Below are 18,994 nucleotides of genomic sequence, written 5' to 3' on the forward strand. Positions count from 1 at the left end.
TTTGTTACTCTTATGTGAATCGTCACTGATTTACTATTTTTTTTTAAAAAAAATATTTCAGTAATTTCAGAAAAACAGAAGAAAGGAAACAGAAGCTGGAGGACCAGCTTAATACCGTTGGTCAGAGGGTGACAGAACTGAAGGAAAAGTAAGTGCTGGATGAAATAAGAATTTTACAATGGTCTCCTTAGTTAGGCGATTCTTACTGTCATTCAGACACACAATACAATATTACAATAATACTAATCAGAGTCGGCTATGTGTTTCAAAGAAATTGGGTTCACAAAGTAGGATGTCTGAATGTAAATCAAAAATGTCTTTCAATAATACCACTTTCATACTGCCCCCCCGGCAATATCCCGGGTTGTTAACCCGGGATATTGCCGGGGCACAGGGCAGTATAGATAAGAAGATTCCCGGGTCGGGCGGGTTCATACTGCACCTGCCCGACCCGGGTTTTAGAAAAAAAAAAAGTGTAAAAAAATGTTTTAATTAAAAAAAATTACATAACAAATTTTTACTTAACTTATTTTCAGCCAGCGGTGTCTCCGGTGCGTTGCCGGCTGTCAGGGGGACCTCTGGGTACTAAAATGACGTAATTTCTAGTCCATTAGAAATGACGTCATTTTAGTTTTTTGTTTTTTTTCTACAGTATGAATGGTGAGACCCGGGAATTACACGGGTTGCACCATTCATACTGCAGGCGAGAGGGGTCCAACCCGGGAATTACCCCTCGCGAAATCCCGGGTCTAAGTCCCGGGATTTTAGACCCGGGATTTTGTGGTTGGACTATTCATACTGCACCAAGACCCGGGTTTTTCAGAGTGCCTCTGCAAAAACCCGGGTTTTTGGTGCAGTATGAATGGGGTATAAGTTCCCAAATCCTGGTCATATAATTGGAAAGCATTATATTTTATAAATAGACTGTTTATGCTTTATTTCATTTCATTCTGATTTTCTAGTATAAATCTCTGAAAAGCTATGAAAAAATATCACACATACCCCACACAACAATCGTACACTCTCAGTAAGCCTGGCTTAACATTCTATATTCAATACTCACCAATTTCACAGTGATTTTAAGCTACTGCTCTGCCCAAATATGTCACTCCTATGGACCACGGCTTTACAAAAAAGAAACTTACACTTATGCATCAAAGCTGCTGAACAGGTTTGTGAGCCCCTGTATAACTTTTGTATATCCCTGTCCACATTTCATAATGAAATAAACAGATTTAGAGTGAAACTCTTTAACCTTATTTACATTCCAGGCCTGGTTTAAGAAGTTTTGTGTTTATTACTATTGTTTTTTGCACATGTAGAAATAAGGGTTTTTCTTGTAGTGAAATAAGCCATAAAGAATGGAAAAAAAACATATAATGTGTCTTGTTTTTATTTTAAACAAGGGAGTAGAGGCTTCCAGGCAGGGCCTGATTAAGGGTTCTGGCCGCCCTAGGCTAATACGGCCGCAGTTCCCCCCCCCTCCCTATAGATATGCAGGGCAGTTCCCCCCCCCCTCCCTATAGATATGCAGGGCAGTTCCCCCCCCCCCCTCCCTATAGATATGCAGGGCAGTTCCCCCCTCCCTATAGATATGCAGGGCAGTTCCCCCCTTCACTTACCTGTAGTTGTGCCAGCGTCGCTCCTCTCCTCAGATCAGCAGATAGGAAGTGAAGACGTCCTGCTTCCTGTCTGCTGCACAGCAACAGGCAGCCTGGCGATTGGCTGTGTGTTGCTAACCACTGACCACCCATGCTTTTGATCGTCGAGCCCTCCACCCCCCCGCGGCGACCCCCCCTCCCCCACCCGAAAAAAAAAATGAATGAAAGAAAAAAATTTTTTTTAAAAAATAAAATAAATACCCGCAGCGCTGCGCCCCCCAGGACCCAGCGCCCCAGGCTGCAGCCTGGTCAGCCTAGTGGTTGATCAGGCCCTGCTTCCAGGGGAGCCATGAGAGGGAGCCAGGGGACATAATCCCAGGGAAGGGGGGAGACAAGTTTGATGATCCAAGAGGACATGTTGACAGGGTAGATGGAGTCAGGGGACATGATCCCAGGGGAGGAGGGGGACACTCAAGAGGAGAGGGGCAGGGGAAGGGTAAAATAAATGTATTGCCATATCCATTGTACGTTTCCACCTTGTGTGTCATTCTCCTCTCTCTCTCTCTCTCTCTCTCTCTCTCTCTCTCTCTCTCTCTCTCTCTCTCTCTCTCCCTGTCTCTCTTCCTATCTCATTTCATTTATTTTCACGCCAGATATGTTTTCTTCTCACCCTCCCTGAGCTGCTTTCCTCGCCCTATATATACAACTCCTCTGGCGTTGAGAGCGGTGTGTTGAAGTTCCTCTGCTAATCTGCCGCTCACACAGGCTCTTTCACGCCTCGTTGAGGAATCTGATTTTAGGCATTTTTGGAAGGTTTCATGTTTTGTTTTGTTTTTTTCATTCTGTTAAAACCGAAAACCTGAAATCCCTCCATATAAATATAAATAGGAGGTTTCATGGTTTATAGATTGAAAACTTAAGCCAAAAGTTAATTGAAGAATGTTCAAAATAGTGTTAGTGATACATTTATACTTTTGATAACGAAGGACGCAGTTGGGCACACAAAGGTGCTGCTGTCGTCATGTTAGATTTAATCACTGTTCACATAGTGATGTGGTTTGTGAGGCTTTCCAAGTCTGTGCACAAAGCAACAAAATATATTCATAGCTTTATATAGGGAAACTCAACCATCAGACCACAAAGCATTCAGACAATGAGCCTATTTATTAATCTTTATATTTATTTTTGTTTCTCTTCAGTACAAGAACAGATTGGCTGAATAGATACAATTAAATCCAATGCAGAGACATAAGCCTGCCTGTTATTGTATTCAAGGGCAACAAAGAGGACTAGACAGATTAATGACATTATGAAGGACAGGGTGATAGTGTAATGAATGTGTCAGTAGACAGGCTTTGTATCCTACCCTTAATAGATTTACCATAGACTGTATTAGAAGCAAATCATGTAAATGTATGGAAAATGTTTTGCTGATCAATGTCTATTTGTTGTGCAGGTTTCAGACCCGGACAACCGAAGCTGCTAAACTTGAAGCTGAATTATCCAAAGCTCAAGAGATCATTCAGTCAGCGGAACTGCTGATCAGTCAGTTGGACGGGGAGCACAAACGCTGGAATGCGCAGGTCTGTACCTCTGTCGCTGGTAGATGGGGCAGCACCAGTCACTGAATGTTAGTTGTAGTATAGGGCCATAACACAGGGAGAATCTGGTCCTACTTGTCTCCATTGTAGAAGTTTCCCCCCCGATGTCGCTGTGACAATGTTCCTGTTGTGTGTACACAGCAGAGGCAGCCGTTTGTGGGCTCAAGCGATATTCAAGAAAACGCAGCTCAGCCTGTCTGATTGTTAGGAATCAGTGACATTTCTGAGGCAAGATACAGACATACACTGTCATTTATTTACATTCTCTGCAGCTCAAGATAAAATATCCTAAGAAGACAAGAAGTTGTTTATATTTCCTTTATTTATTACAATCTGGCCATTTTTGGGGAGTTTGAGTATAAAGAGGTGCTTGTAGGAAAGTTAAGGCCATCTCGAAAGCCAAAGATCAGACGGGGTGATCATGTAAGATGAAATTAGGGTTCATGCAACCTTAGCACTTGTTTTAAGTTCTCTAGTAAGCTGATTTGTTACATCATCATCATCATCATTTATTTATATAGCGCCACTAATTCCGCAGTGCTGTACAGAGAACTTGCTCACATCAGTCCCTGCCCCATTGGAGCTTACAGTCTAAATTCCCTAACACACACACAGACAGACAGAGAGTTTGATAACCAATTAACCTACTAGTATGTTTTTGGAGTGTGGGAGGAAACCGGATCACCCGAAGGAAACCCACGCAAACACGGGGAGAACATACAAACTCCATACAGATAAGGCCTTAGTTAGGAATAGAACTCATGACCCCAGTGCTGTGAGGCAGAAGTGTTAACCACTAAGGCACCGTCCTGCCCTACATAACGGGTGACTGTATTTGAATGAATATTACATTATAATGTGCAGTAGATTTACTCTCTAAGATAGCTGAACAGGGACAGACACACGTTAGTCAGGGTTGAACTGTACAGATCACAAGTGTTTGTTTCTTCAGGTGGAAGAGATAACGGAAGAATTAAGTACATTGCCAAAGAGAGCCCAGCTGGCGGCTGCTTTCATCACCTACATATCGGCCGCTCCTGAGGATCAGAGAAAAGACAGCATAGATCAGTGGATGACATCAGTGGGACTGGAAAGTAATGACTGATTTTTATTGTTTGTGTCGGGGTATTTAGATTATTATGATTTGCACACTACCATCATTGTTGGGTAGTAATAACTAGCATTATAGAATTAATAATAATCCTGATGGTTGGAATATTGGTAGGTATATGGATCCCGTGCGCACCTACCACTGGGAGGGAGATGAGAGGCAGAAGTGCTAAACACACCCCTGGGGGATTTAGCTAAGACCTCAATGTGATGTGATTCCCCCCTTCCTCATCCCCATATGTGACGTGTTCACACCCCCAATGTAATGTGACCTGATTTCATAAGCACAAATGATAGGATATGATAAGACGTATAATTTAATAGCAAGTATTGCTGCGAGCTTTACATTTATTGTAACTACTGTCATCATCAAAGCATTACAAGACAGGTGTACGCTGGTGTTATTTTGACATGTGCCCGACGGGCAAGACTTGACTCAGCCCTGACTCAGCAGCCTAGTAAGAACATTTTAAAGGAAAAAAAAATGCTGGTAGCCCAGTGACCCAGCCCAAGGTAGCCCACTATGGGACCGGCCCAAGGTGCAAATGCCCCCCTGCCCAGCCTTCCCCTGCATGTGCCACAGCTATTGCAGAAGATGTAAATACCCTAAAACACAGACTAGGGTTAATTTGATAGCAGCCATTTAACCTACCAGTATGTTTTTGGAGTGTGGGAGGAAACTGTAGCACCCGGAGGAAAATCCACCCAAACACGGGGAGAACATACAAACTCCACACAGATGAGTCGCTGTGAAGCAGAAGTGATAACCACTAAGCCACCGCGCTGCCCCTTGTCTTTCCAACTTTCTGGAATTTCACCCAGGGTCTTTGTATTGTTCAGGCAAGCAAACCTGAATAGGAACACCTCCCTTAATTTATGGAGACGTGTGTTTAACTAGGGTGAGAGCATTTTAATCTATTGAATCTTCATCTACTATATATCTGGTCTGTCTAGAGTTTATTAGGCAAACAGATGCAGATGCCGACCTTGTTGGACCCATCCGCATAAGTGGCTAATTGAGGACAGGGCTGCATGTGAGAGGGGCAGTGTCATGATGTGAGGAGGGGAATAGCTGTGAAAAGGGAGCCACAGATTTTAGGCGTAGATGTATTATACCTTCTAAAAAGGAAAATTGATGGTGTTGCCCTTTGCAATGTTTTAGATAGATGATAGCTAGAATCTGATTGGTTGCTATGGGCAACACCTATCTATAATATAAATGCCTAGTGGCGTGTGTTAGTCTGTCTGTGTGTGTGGAAAAAATAAAACCAAGCTGCAGCGCCACCTGCTGGGCGGAGTTATACACTGACCTACTAAATTCTTAGTGTGTGTGGAAAAAAAAATCAGAAAGGGCTGAAATTTGGTATACTAAGATGTTTTTAATTTGTTAATTTAATTTGTTAATTGTTAAAAGTGTTTATAAAGATTTTAAAAATATATATATATATTTCTTGAAGGAGAAGTGACAGTTGGGAGTGGTTGGTGGTTGCCGGGGGTGACAGTGGGGAGTGGTTGGTGGTTGCCGGGGGTGACAGTGGGGAGTGGTTGGTGGTTGCCAGGGGTGACAGGGAGAGAGGAGTGTGATACTCAGGACCGCTGAGAGAGATCCCTGTGTCTGGATAGACATCTGGATAGATGTGGCGATAAAGATGAAGGATGAGGTGATGGAGAAGAATGATGAGGTGGTGACATGTGGACAAAACCACGTTAAAAAAGGGCGCTTACGTCGGGAAGTAACGCTCTTCCCCTGAGGAGGCCTGGGCTAGGCCCAAATGCATGACAAGAACCTTTTTAACACCTTAAGTAGCTTGATTTGACTAGAATGCATGAGTATCATGCACTGGTTAACTTGTGTATATATATATATATGAAATTAAGTTTATACTTCAAACTTGTATAATATGTCAGATAGATGCTACATTTTGCACATTGCAAGTGCCAGGTTACTACTGATAGATAAGCATTTGCAAGGGCAGAATCTTCACTTAATAGCTTAATAAACAGTAGTTAGTTGTACATTCAGGCTATGGAAGTGCTCCATGTGTTGTGTGTGATTTACACTGCATTAACAAATACAAATTATCTACTATAAACAGTGTTTATGCCTATAATGAGGAATGATTGGGATTAGTTGTCTATGCACAACAAGATGCAGTGCACTTCATTTATTTTGTTCTCTGCTTCCAGCTCATTAGCTGCAGAAGAAAAGTAACACACATTGATTTTCCTACTTTCCTAGCATTTGATTTAAAGAGATTTTTGTCTACGGAAAGCGAGCAGCTCATTTGGAAAAGTGAAGGGCTGCCCTCTGACGAGTTGTCAATAGAAAATGCTCTGGTCATTCTGCAGGTAGGCTCCAGTCTCTCAATGCCGTCTTATGTCTTTATTTATTGATTGTTACACTCCCGTATCGTTAATGGAAAGCAGATGGAACGTGATTAAGTCTGGATTTACATTTATTGTACCATTAACATGAGCATATGACATATATACTATTTATTGGTGTAGATATACATCTCATGCATGCATGTATGAAGAGTGTTATATTTTTTATATAGAGGGCAAAAGTCTGTTCTTTTTTTCATGAAAATGTTGCAGACAGTTTACTCACAATTATAATTGCCCTATTTTGAAGTCATAATATAACACTATTAGTTACAGAAATGTCAGACATTTACCCCCATACAACTCTGGGGGTAAATGTATCAAGCTGAGAGTTTTCCATCGGGTTTGAAAAGTGGAGATGTTGCCTATAGCAACCAATCAGATTCTAGCTATCATTTTGTAGAATGCACTAAATAAATGATATTTAGAATCTGATTGGTTTTTCAAACCCGCCGGTAAACTCTCAGCTTGATACATTTACGCCCTGGTGCTAAACCTAAACATCCCAGATCCCTGGGATATTTTTTTTCCTTTTCATTTATGTATCTCCTTATAAGTGTGTTATTGTTCGGTTTGCCATAGTATTTCCTGGCTATTGTTTATTGGGTCTTCTAAGGCCGGCCATGCAGTCAGGGGTTCATGACTTGCAAAACACATCTGTACTGCACAAGTCAGGTCCTCTCCCACCTTTTACTATATTTTGTATAACTATGTAGGTTATATATACGTGCATGTGTGTGTGTATATATATATATATATATATATATATATATATATATATATATATATATATATATATATATATATATATATGTGTGCATGTATGTATATGTTTGTGTGTATATCTGTATCCAGCTATATCTGAAGATCATCCTACTTACACCTGGTCACCACTGCAGCGTCTTGTGTCTGACGTTAGCTTGGGCAGATGACGGAGCAGTGGCGGCCATACACAGGGATGCAGTCATTTTGCTCCCTGAAGAGGACAGTGTTCAGATCCAGGTACTGTTAGAATTTACTATAGGACCCTAATGGGTTTATTATGCCAGTTTTAGTTTACAATAAAATAAAAGTTTACATGCCAGTAAGTCAAGCAATATTCTTATTCAGTATTTATAAAACTGTAGGCATATTCCTTATTGCTGTACATATGATGAGTTTATATTGCATTTCATATCGCCGCTAAAATATAATTTAATACATATGTTCACAGATTTTTATTCACAAATGTATTTGATTTTATTTAATGTGAATATTTATTTGTTTTTATATTGACCATTACACTATTTTATTTTCTGGTTTCTTCATTGTCTTTGCTGCATTAGATCTGTTCTTTGAAAAGTTCGGTAAGAAAAAACAAACAGTTTAGCGTTCAGCTTCATCATCTGTGGGACTCACTATTTATCTTCTTTTCCTGTCTTGAAATCTGGTTGTAGAATTAGTGCTAATAACGTATATAAATGATTTGCACCAGTGCTCCCCCGCCTGGCTCAGAGTATTTGACTTGTAGAGTGTGTGATTGCTTATTTAGGTCTTTTGCTCTCTCGCTAGCTTGTAATGTTCGAGGAGAAATGCCATCTTCTCCTGAAGCCATATGTTAAGACCAGACCAGACAGATTTCTTGCTACGCTGGATAGTCCGTTACTCTTCAATAAGCAATCACATACTGGAAAATTGCATAGCTATCAGTTATTCCACTTTACCATACATTTGTATATACAATCTATAAAACCAAATGGCTACAGTATATTATTAAGAAGTACAAAATTGCTTTAGAGTGAACAAGTTGGCATGGCAGGCTCGTGCAAATCATACCAGTTGTAGCCGTGATCTATGGTGGGGTCCTATTGCTAATCTAAGTGTATTTTACTTTCTTGTGTTCTATTATTTTATTATTTTTCAGTAAACCTTCTGGTACCGTGTTCATTTATAATATATTGCCTTTTAGGTTTGTGGTGAGCTTTTTTTCTTTCAGTGGGAATATGGAGCTGCGTTAATGTGAATGTCAGCCCAAAAATAAGTGGTGCTATATTATGTAACCTGGGGAACTGCGTCGTCATCTGTTTCTCCCTTATCATCAGTGTCAGATCAGCTTACTGCAATCGTTCAGGAGCCGCTCACAGAATTAGGCCATAATCTGTGAAACTTCACTAACTTGAAATAATAAACTGCCTGAATGCAAAAATATATAATACAAATGTGTTTGAAAAAAGCCCCAAAAAACCTATTTTACCAGTGTGAAAGTCAAGGAGCTCGAGAGTTTTTCTTTGTTCTCTGCAAACACTGCACATTACCACAATAGGCCAACCACGGCATACATTACCACGAATGGCCAACCATTGCACATTACTACGCATGGCCAACTACAGCATACATTACCCTGAATGGCCAACCACGGCATACATTACCACGAATGGCCAACCATTGCACATTACTACGAATGGCCAACTACAGCATACATTACCCTGAATGGCCAACCATGGCATACATTACCACAAATGTCTTCTCGATAATAAGTTAGTTGTGTCAGACAGATTGTCCACTTAAGACAACCCTTGTTAATCAGTTTTGCCGACCATATATAGGAAGTAAGGGGGTCTCACATTACCTAAAGCAGAGAGGTGACTCCCGCTGCTGGGATGTTTCAGTCCTTCCAGCACTTCCATAGAGCTATACACAGTGTGTACTATGCTTGTATTCTCTGCAGTATTGAGCGAGGTACAGAGTGAGCTGGCTCCGATTGAGGTAATATGGGGTGATCCTGGTGGTGCAGGGAATAATTGATTAAGGATTGGTTGTCCAAAAGTGGCCTTAAGGGGCAGCAATATGTTAGGGATTTCTTGCTGGCATTTTATACATTTGTTGCCATGGTGCCATAATTCTAATACTTAATAAAGTGATGATAAATGTGTCTTTCAGTTTATAATGTACTAAAAGAAGTTATTTTATTAGATATGTAGTAAGAAGGGACCAGTTTACTTTTAGTCATCATTTTTATTATTTTTTCTTTGCAAACAACACATTTTGGGCAGGGAGCTGTTCTAGTTGCCACCTCAGGCACTGACCAGTTTGATCGCTCTTGGAGTAGTCCCACATTGGGAGAGATCATCATTGGCAGCCTAAAGACATTGTGATAGAGATTTATGCCTTCACATGCGTTCAGAGATACTTGCTACTTAGAGATTGCAAATACATAGTTTTATGTTTAGATTTAGTTCCACTTTACAGTATTTTGTGTATTGAATTCTAGTGTGTAAACTTTTCAAGACACCATACCTAAATTATGTGAAAATATTAATAGGTTTGACATAAACCACTGGATAATGTCACATATTAAGGCACTTAAACACTAAGTAGATTCTGGTAAAGGGAACACTTAGTCATTTACAATATTTTATTTGTGTTGCAGAATGTAATCAATTTATTGTTTTATTGATTCTAAGACCATAGATAAATTATTGAAAAGGGGAGGGTGCATTACTCGTTGATTTGAGCTGCATCTGATAGATACTGTATAAAATACTTTGCTTGGTGTTGATTTTCAGATCAAGTAAATATTTATCTTTTTGTTACATAAAATGTGCCACTAAACGTCTTTGTACGAAATGTGGACACGTGCAGCACTCTTCATCCTGCTTAATGCACCTATGTATCCAGGTAGCGGATACACACCTAGGTGCTCCCCCCATTCTGCATCTAAGAACTGCCCCCATAAAAGCTGTCTGCGCCTGGTGGAAAAGTCTACTGCCACTTTCTGACTCTTCTATCATCAAACTTATATTTTCCTCCTAAGATACTGCTTGTTTCAACCTCTTACATCCTAAGAGTCATTGAACATCAGGAATGTCTGTATTGCATGTGACTCTTTTCCTTACATGTGTATTCGTGTTCATATATATGCTTTTTTTCTGCATCAAACTCACCCAGATGGTGAAAATAAAACCCGTCCATTGGAAGTGTACGACGGCACCTTAGTAAAGGCCCTTCCTGGACACTCTGGTGTGCCCAGCCTGCCTTCAGTTAGGAACACACAAATTCAACTCGCTTCATCACTGCAGACACATAAGATGCACGTACTTGTCATACAAACAGACACATTTGCTTAATGATAGGATGATCACAGTGTCATAAAACAGCCTATGTGCTGCATGGGGTATTTTTGCAAATGTCCTGTCTTAGTGACAGGATCACTTTAATGTATTTAGTATACAGTAATAAAAATGGTGGCCTATAGCTGTGTTTTCTCAATTACCTCTAAACAGCTTTTAGCTTTTCACCGTTCTCACGCACAATACGGCCATGACTGGTTGTGTCTAGTGAATGCAGTGACTGGTAGAGGACAATGTCTGAGCACAGTATAATGACAGTGAGAGCTGGAGATCATGTAGGTGGCATCTGTTATGGCTGGCGGTACTGGCATGAATCCCCACAACAGATAGAAGAGGTCTTCACCTTTAGCAGCCGCCTTTGCCGTAGAGCTAGTTACGCTCACAGGTACTTGGATGCCCCCAGGTCTTAAACTTAGCATTGTGGGATCTTTAGCACAGAAACCGTAGCTTAATAGTTAGGAGAAGATACTGAAGTTCAGGAGGCCAAAAGGAATCAGGAGACTAACTGTGATCCGGTAAACAGGCTGAAGTCAGGGCAACAGGCAAACGAGCAGAATCCTGTAAACAGACAGTGGTCTGGGCAACAGGCCAACGAGCAGAATCCGGTAAGCCGGCAGAGTGCTGGGCAACGAGCAGAATCCTATAAACAGGCAGATGTCTGTGCAACAGGCCAACAAGCAGATTCCAGTAAACAAGCAGAGATCAGGGCAACAGGCAAACGAGCAGAATCCGGTAAATAGGCAGGGGTCACAACAGGTATCAATCAGAATTACAGGCAAAGATTCACAAGGAGCAGGTCAGCAAGTGAGGAAACAAAAGCTATAACCGGCAGGGAGGCTAAGCTCTTCCTGCCTATATACCTAGAAGGGCCAATGAGAACAGGAGGGCACAGCAGCAGAAATCAGCCTCAGGAGGCTGTTAATTCATTTTACTTCTGTGTGCACACTCTGGGTTGTCCCTTAAGCCGAGACGCGGTGTCTTAACAACAGGGCGTCCTGGCCGTAGCCTAGGTGACGGCCAGGCGAAATCCGGAAGTGACGTCCAGTTCATCATGGAGGCCAGGCTCCAAAAGCAAGTCCAAAAGCAAGTCGCTGTGGCTGAAGGCACCACTGCGGCTCGTTACAGCATCATCCCCGTGGATGGAGATAATCTGAGTTTCCCTGACAACAGTCTTTAGAATTTCTTATTAAAATAAGTACTAGAGGATTTATTTAACACTTTAGTGGCGATGGCGGTAGAGTACCCTGCAAGTCATTGGTAGGGAACAGCAATTGTATCCTTTGTTCATTTAATTGTAGCAGGTTTTATTTCAGTGTTTTTCAATTTACTTTGTTACATTAGTTTATCTCTCAACCATGTGTATACCCAATAATATATGATACATGAAGGCTCTTTATATAGATAATTGCAATTCTATTTTTTTTTATCATCTAGAGCCAAGTATGTCCATTTTTAATTGATCCATCTTCCCAAGCAACAGAATGGCTGAAAACACATTTAAAGGAGTCTCGTCTGGAGGTTATTAATCAACAGGTAATTCTGGATATTTCTGGTTCATGTGCTTGGATTTTGTAATTGTGATTTAGGGATGATATGCTGACACTGGAGGCCAGTTATTAAACCTGAAAAACACAATGAGCCTGAGTCATTAAGGAGAGCAGGGCAAAAAAAGAACTAAATCTGATCCTGGACAAACCATGTTATCATGCAAGGGGTGCAAACTAGTTTATTATTTTGCATGTAAGGCAAGTAATACTGGCTGACTTTTCACAGATAATTGATAGCTTTATTTTTACATTGAAATTTAAAGTTGATCTAGGACATGCTCTACCCCAACTATAAATCTGTCCCCACATTTTACATCTACCTCCCCCTCCAATGCAACATGGTTTTGCTAAGGTGCAAAGTTACTCCTTATTTTTGCTTTGCTCTCCTTCATTTCTCCGGCCCAATGTTCGTAGAGGTCAAGCTGGGCTTTTTTTTTTTCATTTTGTGATTTATTTATTTTTGTTCTTAGTTTTCTGTGATTGCTATTATTTCTACAGTCCTACACCGATTAGCACGTCAAAATTGTGTGGATGCTGGATGAACAACCTTTTAGTCCATATGAGCTCTATATGTGAAATGGGGTATTTAATGCAAAGAGCAAAATAGACACCATAATGTAGAAATACAGAAACTTAGCATTTTTATCTATCCAAATTTTACGGGACCACATAAGTGATGGTTATCTGCATTAATCTTATAATCTCAATGGGACATCTCATTCTCCATCCATGTGTATTTTATACTGTAATCAGGGCCGGTGCTAGGGTCCATGGCGCCTTAGGAAAAATCGGCGCCCTCTCCCCCCCCGCAAAAATCGGCGCCCTCTCCCCCCCCCCCCCCCCCAAAAAAAAATCGGCGCCCTCCTCACCCCGTCTTTTCTTACCTTGTCTCACCACCGCCGCCTCTCTGCTCCGTCTCCTCCCCTCCACTCACTGACACTAGTAAGTGGAGGGGAGGAGACGGAGCAGAGAGGCGGCAGTGGTGAGCAAAAGCCTCTTCCCCCCTCCCCTGTGCATCTAAATGCTGTGCGGCGGCCGTGACAGGTATGGTCAGCGGTCGCCGCACAGTTTTAAAATTAATTTCCAGTTCTGTGGCGCCCTCCAGAGCCCGGCGCCCTAGGCAAGTGCCTAACCTTGCCTAATGGGAGCGCCGGGCCTGACTGTAATCGCATCAACAGACCCACTTAACTCAGTGTCATTAAAGACTAAATGTTTCAAATATAGCCCCCTACTCCCCTTCCTGTCAAAGTACTATATGGCATAACTAAAAAAGATGTATTGGAGACAAACGTTCAAATGATTGAGAGGATGTGTAAAATTCAGCTAGTTGGCCGTCCAACAAGAAGGCTTTTACTTTTGCAAACATATTATGGACAGGGCCCAAAAATCTGCAAAATGTCATGCAAAGTTTCTGATCATATGGACAGTGATGAAGCATAACAGGGGCAATCACTTATACAGTAACATAAGTTGAATTGTGTTTTAAAAAAAACGTGTCTCACACCCCTGTTTTGGTCTAGTTTTATTTATAATATATCTGGTTTGTAAAGGATCCCAATTGTATTTTATCCCAAATCTTCTGCAGGAATTTTATCTTATTGAATGACTAAGTAGAATATACCCTTACCTATATGTTATGCAACAATTATTAGCATAAATTAATTTTTTTCACCTAGCTTTTAACAGAAAAACTGTAACCGAAACACATCTAAAAGGCAACATGAAAGCTGCCAATGCGAGCGGAAAATTAAAATGATAATTATACTGTTGAGATAAACAACAAACAAAATAACAATTCCTGATGTCTTTCCAATAACAGAGCAATGGATCTGGCTGTGTCGTATTTATGGTTTGATTGTAACAGATTTAAAGAAAACACTTTCTTGCTGGATAAGTTTGTGAATGTCCTTAGATCACCGAAGAAACAGATATTTTAATTCTATTTCTATCAATGTTCAGCGAAGCCTGTAGAAATTAGTTCTGCACAGTAATCCTTGTTTCTCTGCACATTCCCATGGATTGTTCACAGAAACATTATTAGGTAACTTGTGATATTGCATGTTCTGCCAAAGTAACATTAAATATCTTTGATCGAAAGCAGCAGGACAGTGACAGCCATTGGAAGAATAGTTGGAGAGATGGTAAAACACTTGGTGGTTGCCCACCTTCAGAAGCTCTCACCCTAAGTACCCAGCAATCAGGTTGGGTTTTAACCTCCACTGGCACTGACCCCACAGTTACCAGGAAGGCCTTGGACTCCAGGGGGTAAATTTATCAAGCTTGTGGGTTTGAAAAAGTATAGATGTTGCCTATAGCAACCAATCAGATTCTAGTTATTCTACAAAATGACAGCTAGAATCTGATTGGTTGCTATAGACAACATCTCCACTTTATAAACCTGCAGCTTGATAAATTCACCCCCTGGAGAGAGCGCTGGTGCTGTGCCGGACCTGGAGGTGGGCGATTGGGGCAATCGAATAACCACCCCCTTTCCATTTCAACAAACTGCAACCTCTGCCTATTTGTCAGCCTTCAGCTCCAATCAAAGTGAAGGAGGAAGCGCGGTCCACCAATCAGAGTGAAGGCGGGGCTATACTAAATAACCCTACGTGGTATAGACTGCTCAAGAGATTTTACAGAAGGCATCCTGTATTGGGGTTACAGAAGTAATCTACTTCTTCCCACTGGGCACCCAATGCTCTGTTCCACTCTGCAGCGATGTAACATCACAGATTTTTCTTCGCACCCTATAGAAGAGAGCAGGAAAATATGTGAAAATTGGGTACTATAGTACCTGGAACTGAGCGCAAACGGACATTGTTAAGAATTGAAATCTACTAGTTTTAAAATGAGAATAAAGCCACCTAAAATGTGTTTTATACTAACACCTAGCATAACGGGATTCTTGGCTTAGACCCAAGCTTTTCAGGGCAGACCTGTCCCATCGCCTCAACTCTTCTTTTCTTGTGCCACTGTTGACAACCAAAAGAGACGTTTCAACCATGTTGTGTCAGTTGCTAACTCAGGCGCTAACTAAACAGAGCCTCTGCTTTCTCCAGTCAGCACCTGTGTGAAAACTGACTCCTGAACTGCAGAAATCCATGGTGTGGTGGGGTTGGGGTATTAGAAACAATTTTTTTTATGTTGAGTAATCCTTTAATTTATTTTGTTGCTTTCAAAAACCTCATCACACCCATCTCTTAAGAGCACCTTATTTATATACTTTCATTTGATATTCTAAAGAATGTAAATGCTTATCATATACAGTATGTTTTTGAAGATGTTTCCCTCTGTCAGCAGCTTTTGCTGTTTTATTCATGCCTATCGGCAATTTACTGTCTGTTGCCAGGTCAGTAAGCTGGAACTCACAATGTTGTGTTTTATGTAAACGCAGGATGCAAACTTCATTACAGCTCTTGAGCTAGCCGTCCGCTTCGGCAAGACACTTATTATCCAGGAGATGGATGGAGTGGAGCCGGTGCTGTATCCATTACTCAGAAAAGATCTTATTGCTCAGGGTAAGTCAGCTGCAATAGGAGATCGCTTTCTGTCACTTTCTATACCCCATTACTGATAAATAGTTTGAATTGAAAAACTGTCACTGGGAAGTTTTTGATTAATGGCTACAAGTGTGTACTTAGGAACTCAACATCTATCTTTTTGGTTTCCAAGATTCTGTGTCTGGATCAATATATTTTAAAGACTGCAATAACTATGTTCTTTCAATTCTTTTTTATTTGTTGCCATTGTTTTTGTATGTGGGGTTGTATGTCCCATTCCAGTGACATATATTGTGGCTGATACCAAAAATAATTCTTCCAAAGTTGTTATAAAGCTATCATAATCCATCATCATCATCATCATTGTAGTTTATAAGGCGCCACAGGTTCCAAAGCACCGGACATACACAGGGCCGGTGCTAGGGTCCTTGGCGCCCTAGGCACATTTTCAAAATTGGCGCCCCCCGCCCCATTTTCAAAATTGGCGCCCCCCCCGACTTTTCTTACCTTAACTTGCCTCCTCTCTGCTCCCCTCCACTCATTGACACTGTCGGGCCGTGATGATGATGTCACGCCCAACAGTCAGTCAGTAAGTGGAGGGGAGGAGATGGAGCAGAGAGGCGGCGGTGGTGATGATGATCAATAGTCCCTTCCCCCCTCCCTGTGGATGTATCTGAAGCTGTGCGGCGGCCGTGAAAGGTATGGTCAGCGGTCGCCGCACAGTTTTAAAGACATTTTTAATCTGTGTCGCCCTCCAGAGCCCGGCGCCCTAGGCAAGTGCCTAACCTTGCCTAATGGGAGCGCCGGGCCTGGACATACATACAACATTATAAAAGATATATGTAAAACATAAGATTACACAGAGATGATACAAAATAAAGCATAAAGAAACATGATTGTGAAGGTGCCAACAAGGAAGACAAGTAGGTGGGACATAGACAGTAGGAGAACAGGGCCCTCCCTGTGAGAGCTTGCACTGTGGACCTTTATTGCTTTTAATCTTATTGTTAAGGAACACTGATATTGTTGCAAAACCAGAGAAAAAAAACAAGCCCGCGCTCTGTATATCCCATATAATATATGGTTCCAGCTGCTTGGCAATAAGCCCGTGCTCAGTATATCCCATATTATATATGGTACCAGCTGCTTGGCAATAATCTTATCCTTTACACTGCATATCTGTGTGTGTCTGGCAAAATGAAAACGTGAGGTATTAGTTTATATTTTGATCAAAACATTTAAGCCTGCATCCCAGCGTCAAGGGCACCTCATTATATGCAGGTCCTACACTGACCTATATGCTTTAAATACCATTAAAATGCAGTTAAAATCAAATGCACTCACCTCCCAGGTATAGGGGTTTACATCTAGCAAGGGGTGGCCTGTAAGCCACACCCAAATGTGCCTTAAATAGGCTTGATGGACAGCTGCTATGACAGTGAGGCAATATTTTAAAACCACATATTGTTACACCTACCGAAAGAACCTTTCAGACACTCAAGCTTATCGTCTATCTTGTTATGCCTGAAATACAGACACATGGGGGAAAAATTCAATTAGCCACAAGGTTCCATGATGTGTCTCCGGAACCGTCCGCAGAGACACATCGCCTAAATGTGTTATTTGTCAAATCTCCATTCATTTTCCCGCATGTCCCATAGAGGTGCGAGGAGAATAAGGAGCGAAGATTTGTTACCGAATTGGCCGGCAATTTGTGCAGCGGCACCTTGCAGATATTTAAATCCCCCCCTTTATAAAATGCTTATTGCAGGTAGCTAAAATGAGGTGCATTCTACAAAATGCAGCCTATCAGTCTATTCGGAATTTGTGCCGCATGTCTCAGTGATGTCACTAATTCCTAAGTGCCTTTCCTACATGTGACACCCCTAGAGGCGCGTGTTGAGAGGATCGAACCTTGTTTCTGAATGCTTTTCTTTCAGACACGGCAGTCGGCAGTGGGACAGAGAACCCCCGAGTCCCCAATACAAGTAGGACACAAAATGAATGAAGTGACGTCAGGTTTATTATGCAGGAACAATACGTCCCTAAAATATTTCTGGACAAAGTATGATTAACAACAAGTAAAATCTGAATACAGTGTCCACAGGCCTGAGCTCATAGAAGTCAGTTACTGTACTTTATAGTGCATTTAACTTGGCTGTTGCTATGGTCAACATGATCAGGCTTTACTTTCAGAATAACAATGGCAATGACAATATTCCTATATGTCAATACTTCTATAATGTAAACAGTTTGATTACAACTATAATTCACAGTACTCTGAGTACCTTTTGATAACCATCTCTTGACCAGAGACTCAACAGCGTGCTGCGCTGCGGCCATAGTACTCTGACCCTGGGATATACGAGGTCACATATACTGTGTAAGAATACAGTAATACAGTTCTAGTCCCTAATATCATAAAGAACATTCATTTCAAACAATACACCACAAGCAAATGATATTGCAGTCAATGAATCGCCTTTAAAGAAGTCCATCCTCAGCAGAGCTATTTAGCATGAATGTTTTTACTGGCCAGACTTTTGTAAGTGTGCCAGTTAGAAGCGAAAAAGAGGCACTTTTATTATAATGGGGGCACACAGTTATAATGGTAGTCTTGTAACTTCAGTACAGCGATCAAAAACAGCAGATACTGTCTCGGTTATAACACAATGCAGTGTAATAGCCCTGGTAGTTTCACTGTGCTTTGATCTGATCTTGCAGGAGAAAAGTCAGGACTGATGCTGTTTCCTAGCTAACATATTCAGGTTATGATGGGTTAAAGGATGCTCCAGATACCAGGTTACTATCAGAGTGGGCACTGGTGATTAAATCTGTAATCCAGGTATAACTGGGGGTCATGCTGCGTGTAGTAGTAGGAGGATGGGTAATGCTTTTCACTTGTTAAGCAAATGTCTCTGTAAATTTACTCACAGCTCTTAAAATGTAGGATATACTGTGTAATGAGTGAGAATTCACAGTCAGTTTGATTACACAGACCTGTTTCCTGTTATGTAGATAGTTTTCAGCTCCATTTTCACTATCACTGTTGTCAGCTCTTATCTTTAGTGACAGCCTCTCTGTAGCCACTATAATGATGTCTGTGCACATGCAGTACTCTGGCTAGCAACACACCTCAAC

The 18,994-nt window shown here is 41.3% G+C and overlaps 1 protein-coding gene across 1 annotated transcript in view; it reads left to right on the top strand.

Moving 5' to 3' along the window:
- Positions 1-18,994, top strand: part of DYNC2H1 (dynein cytoplasmic 2 heavy chain 1) — a 350,876-nt gene that overhangs the window by 141,504 nt on the left and 190,378 nt on the right. Inside the window, exons 61-67 of the mRNA XM_075198801.1 lie at positions 62-148; positions 3,058-3,184; positions 4,155-4,296; positions 6,552-6,661; positions 8,023-8,043; positions 12,241-12,339; positions 15,748-15,871. Coding sequence (XP_075054902.1) covers positions 62-148; positions 3,058-3,184; positions 4,155-4,296; positions 6,552-6,661; positions 8,023-8,043; positions 12,241-12,339; positions 15,748-15,871 — 710 coding nt within the window. The remainder of the gene's footprint in view (positions 1-61; positions 149-3,057; positions 3,185-4,154; positions 4,297-6,551; positions 6,662-8,022; positions 8,044-12,240; positions 12,340-15,747; positions 15,872-18,994) is intronic.

This window comes from Mixophyes fleayi, chromosome 2 (assembly GCF_038048845.1).
Source record: "Mixophyes fleayi isolate aMixFle1 chromosome 2, aMixFle1.hap1, whole genome shotgun sequence".
NCBI classification, from domain to species: Eukaryota; Metazoa; Chordata; class Amphibia; order Anura; family Limnodynastidae; genus Mixophyes; species Mixophyes fleayi.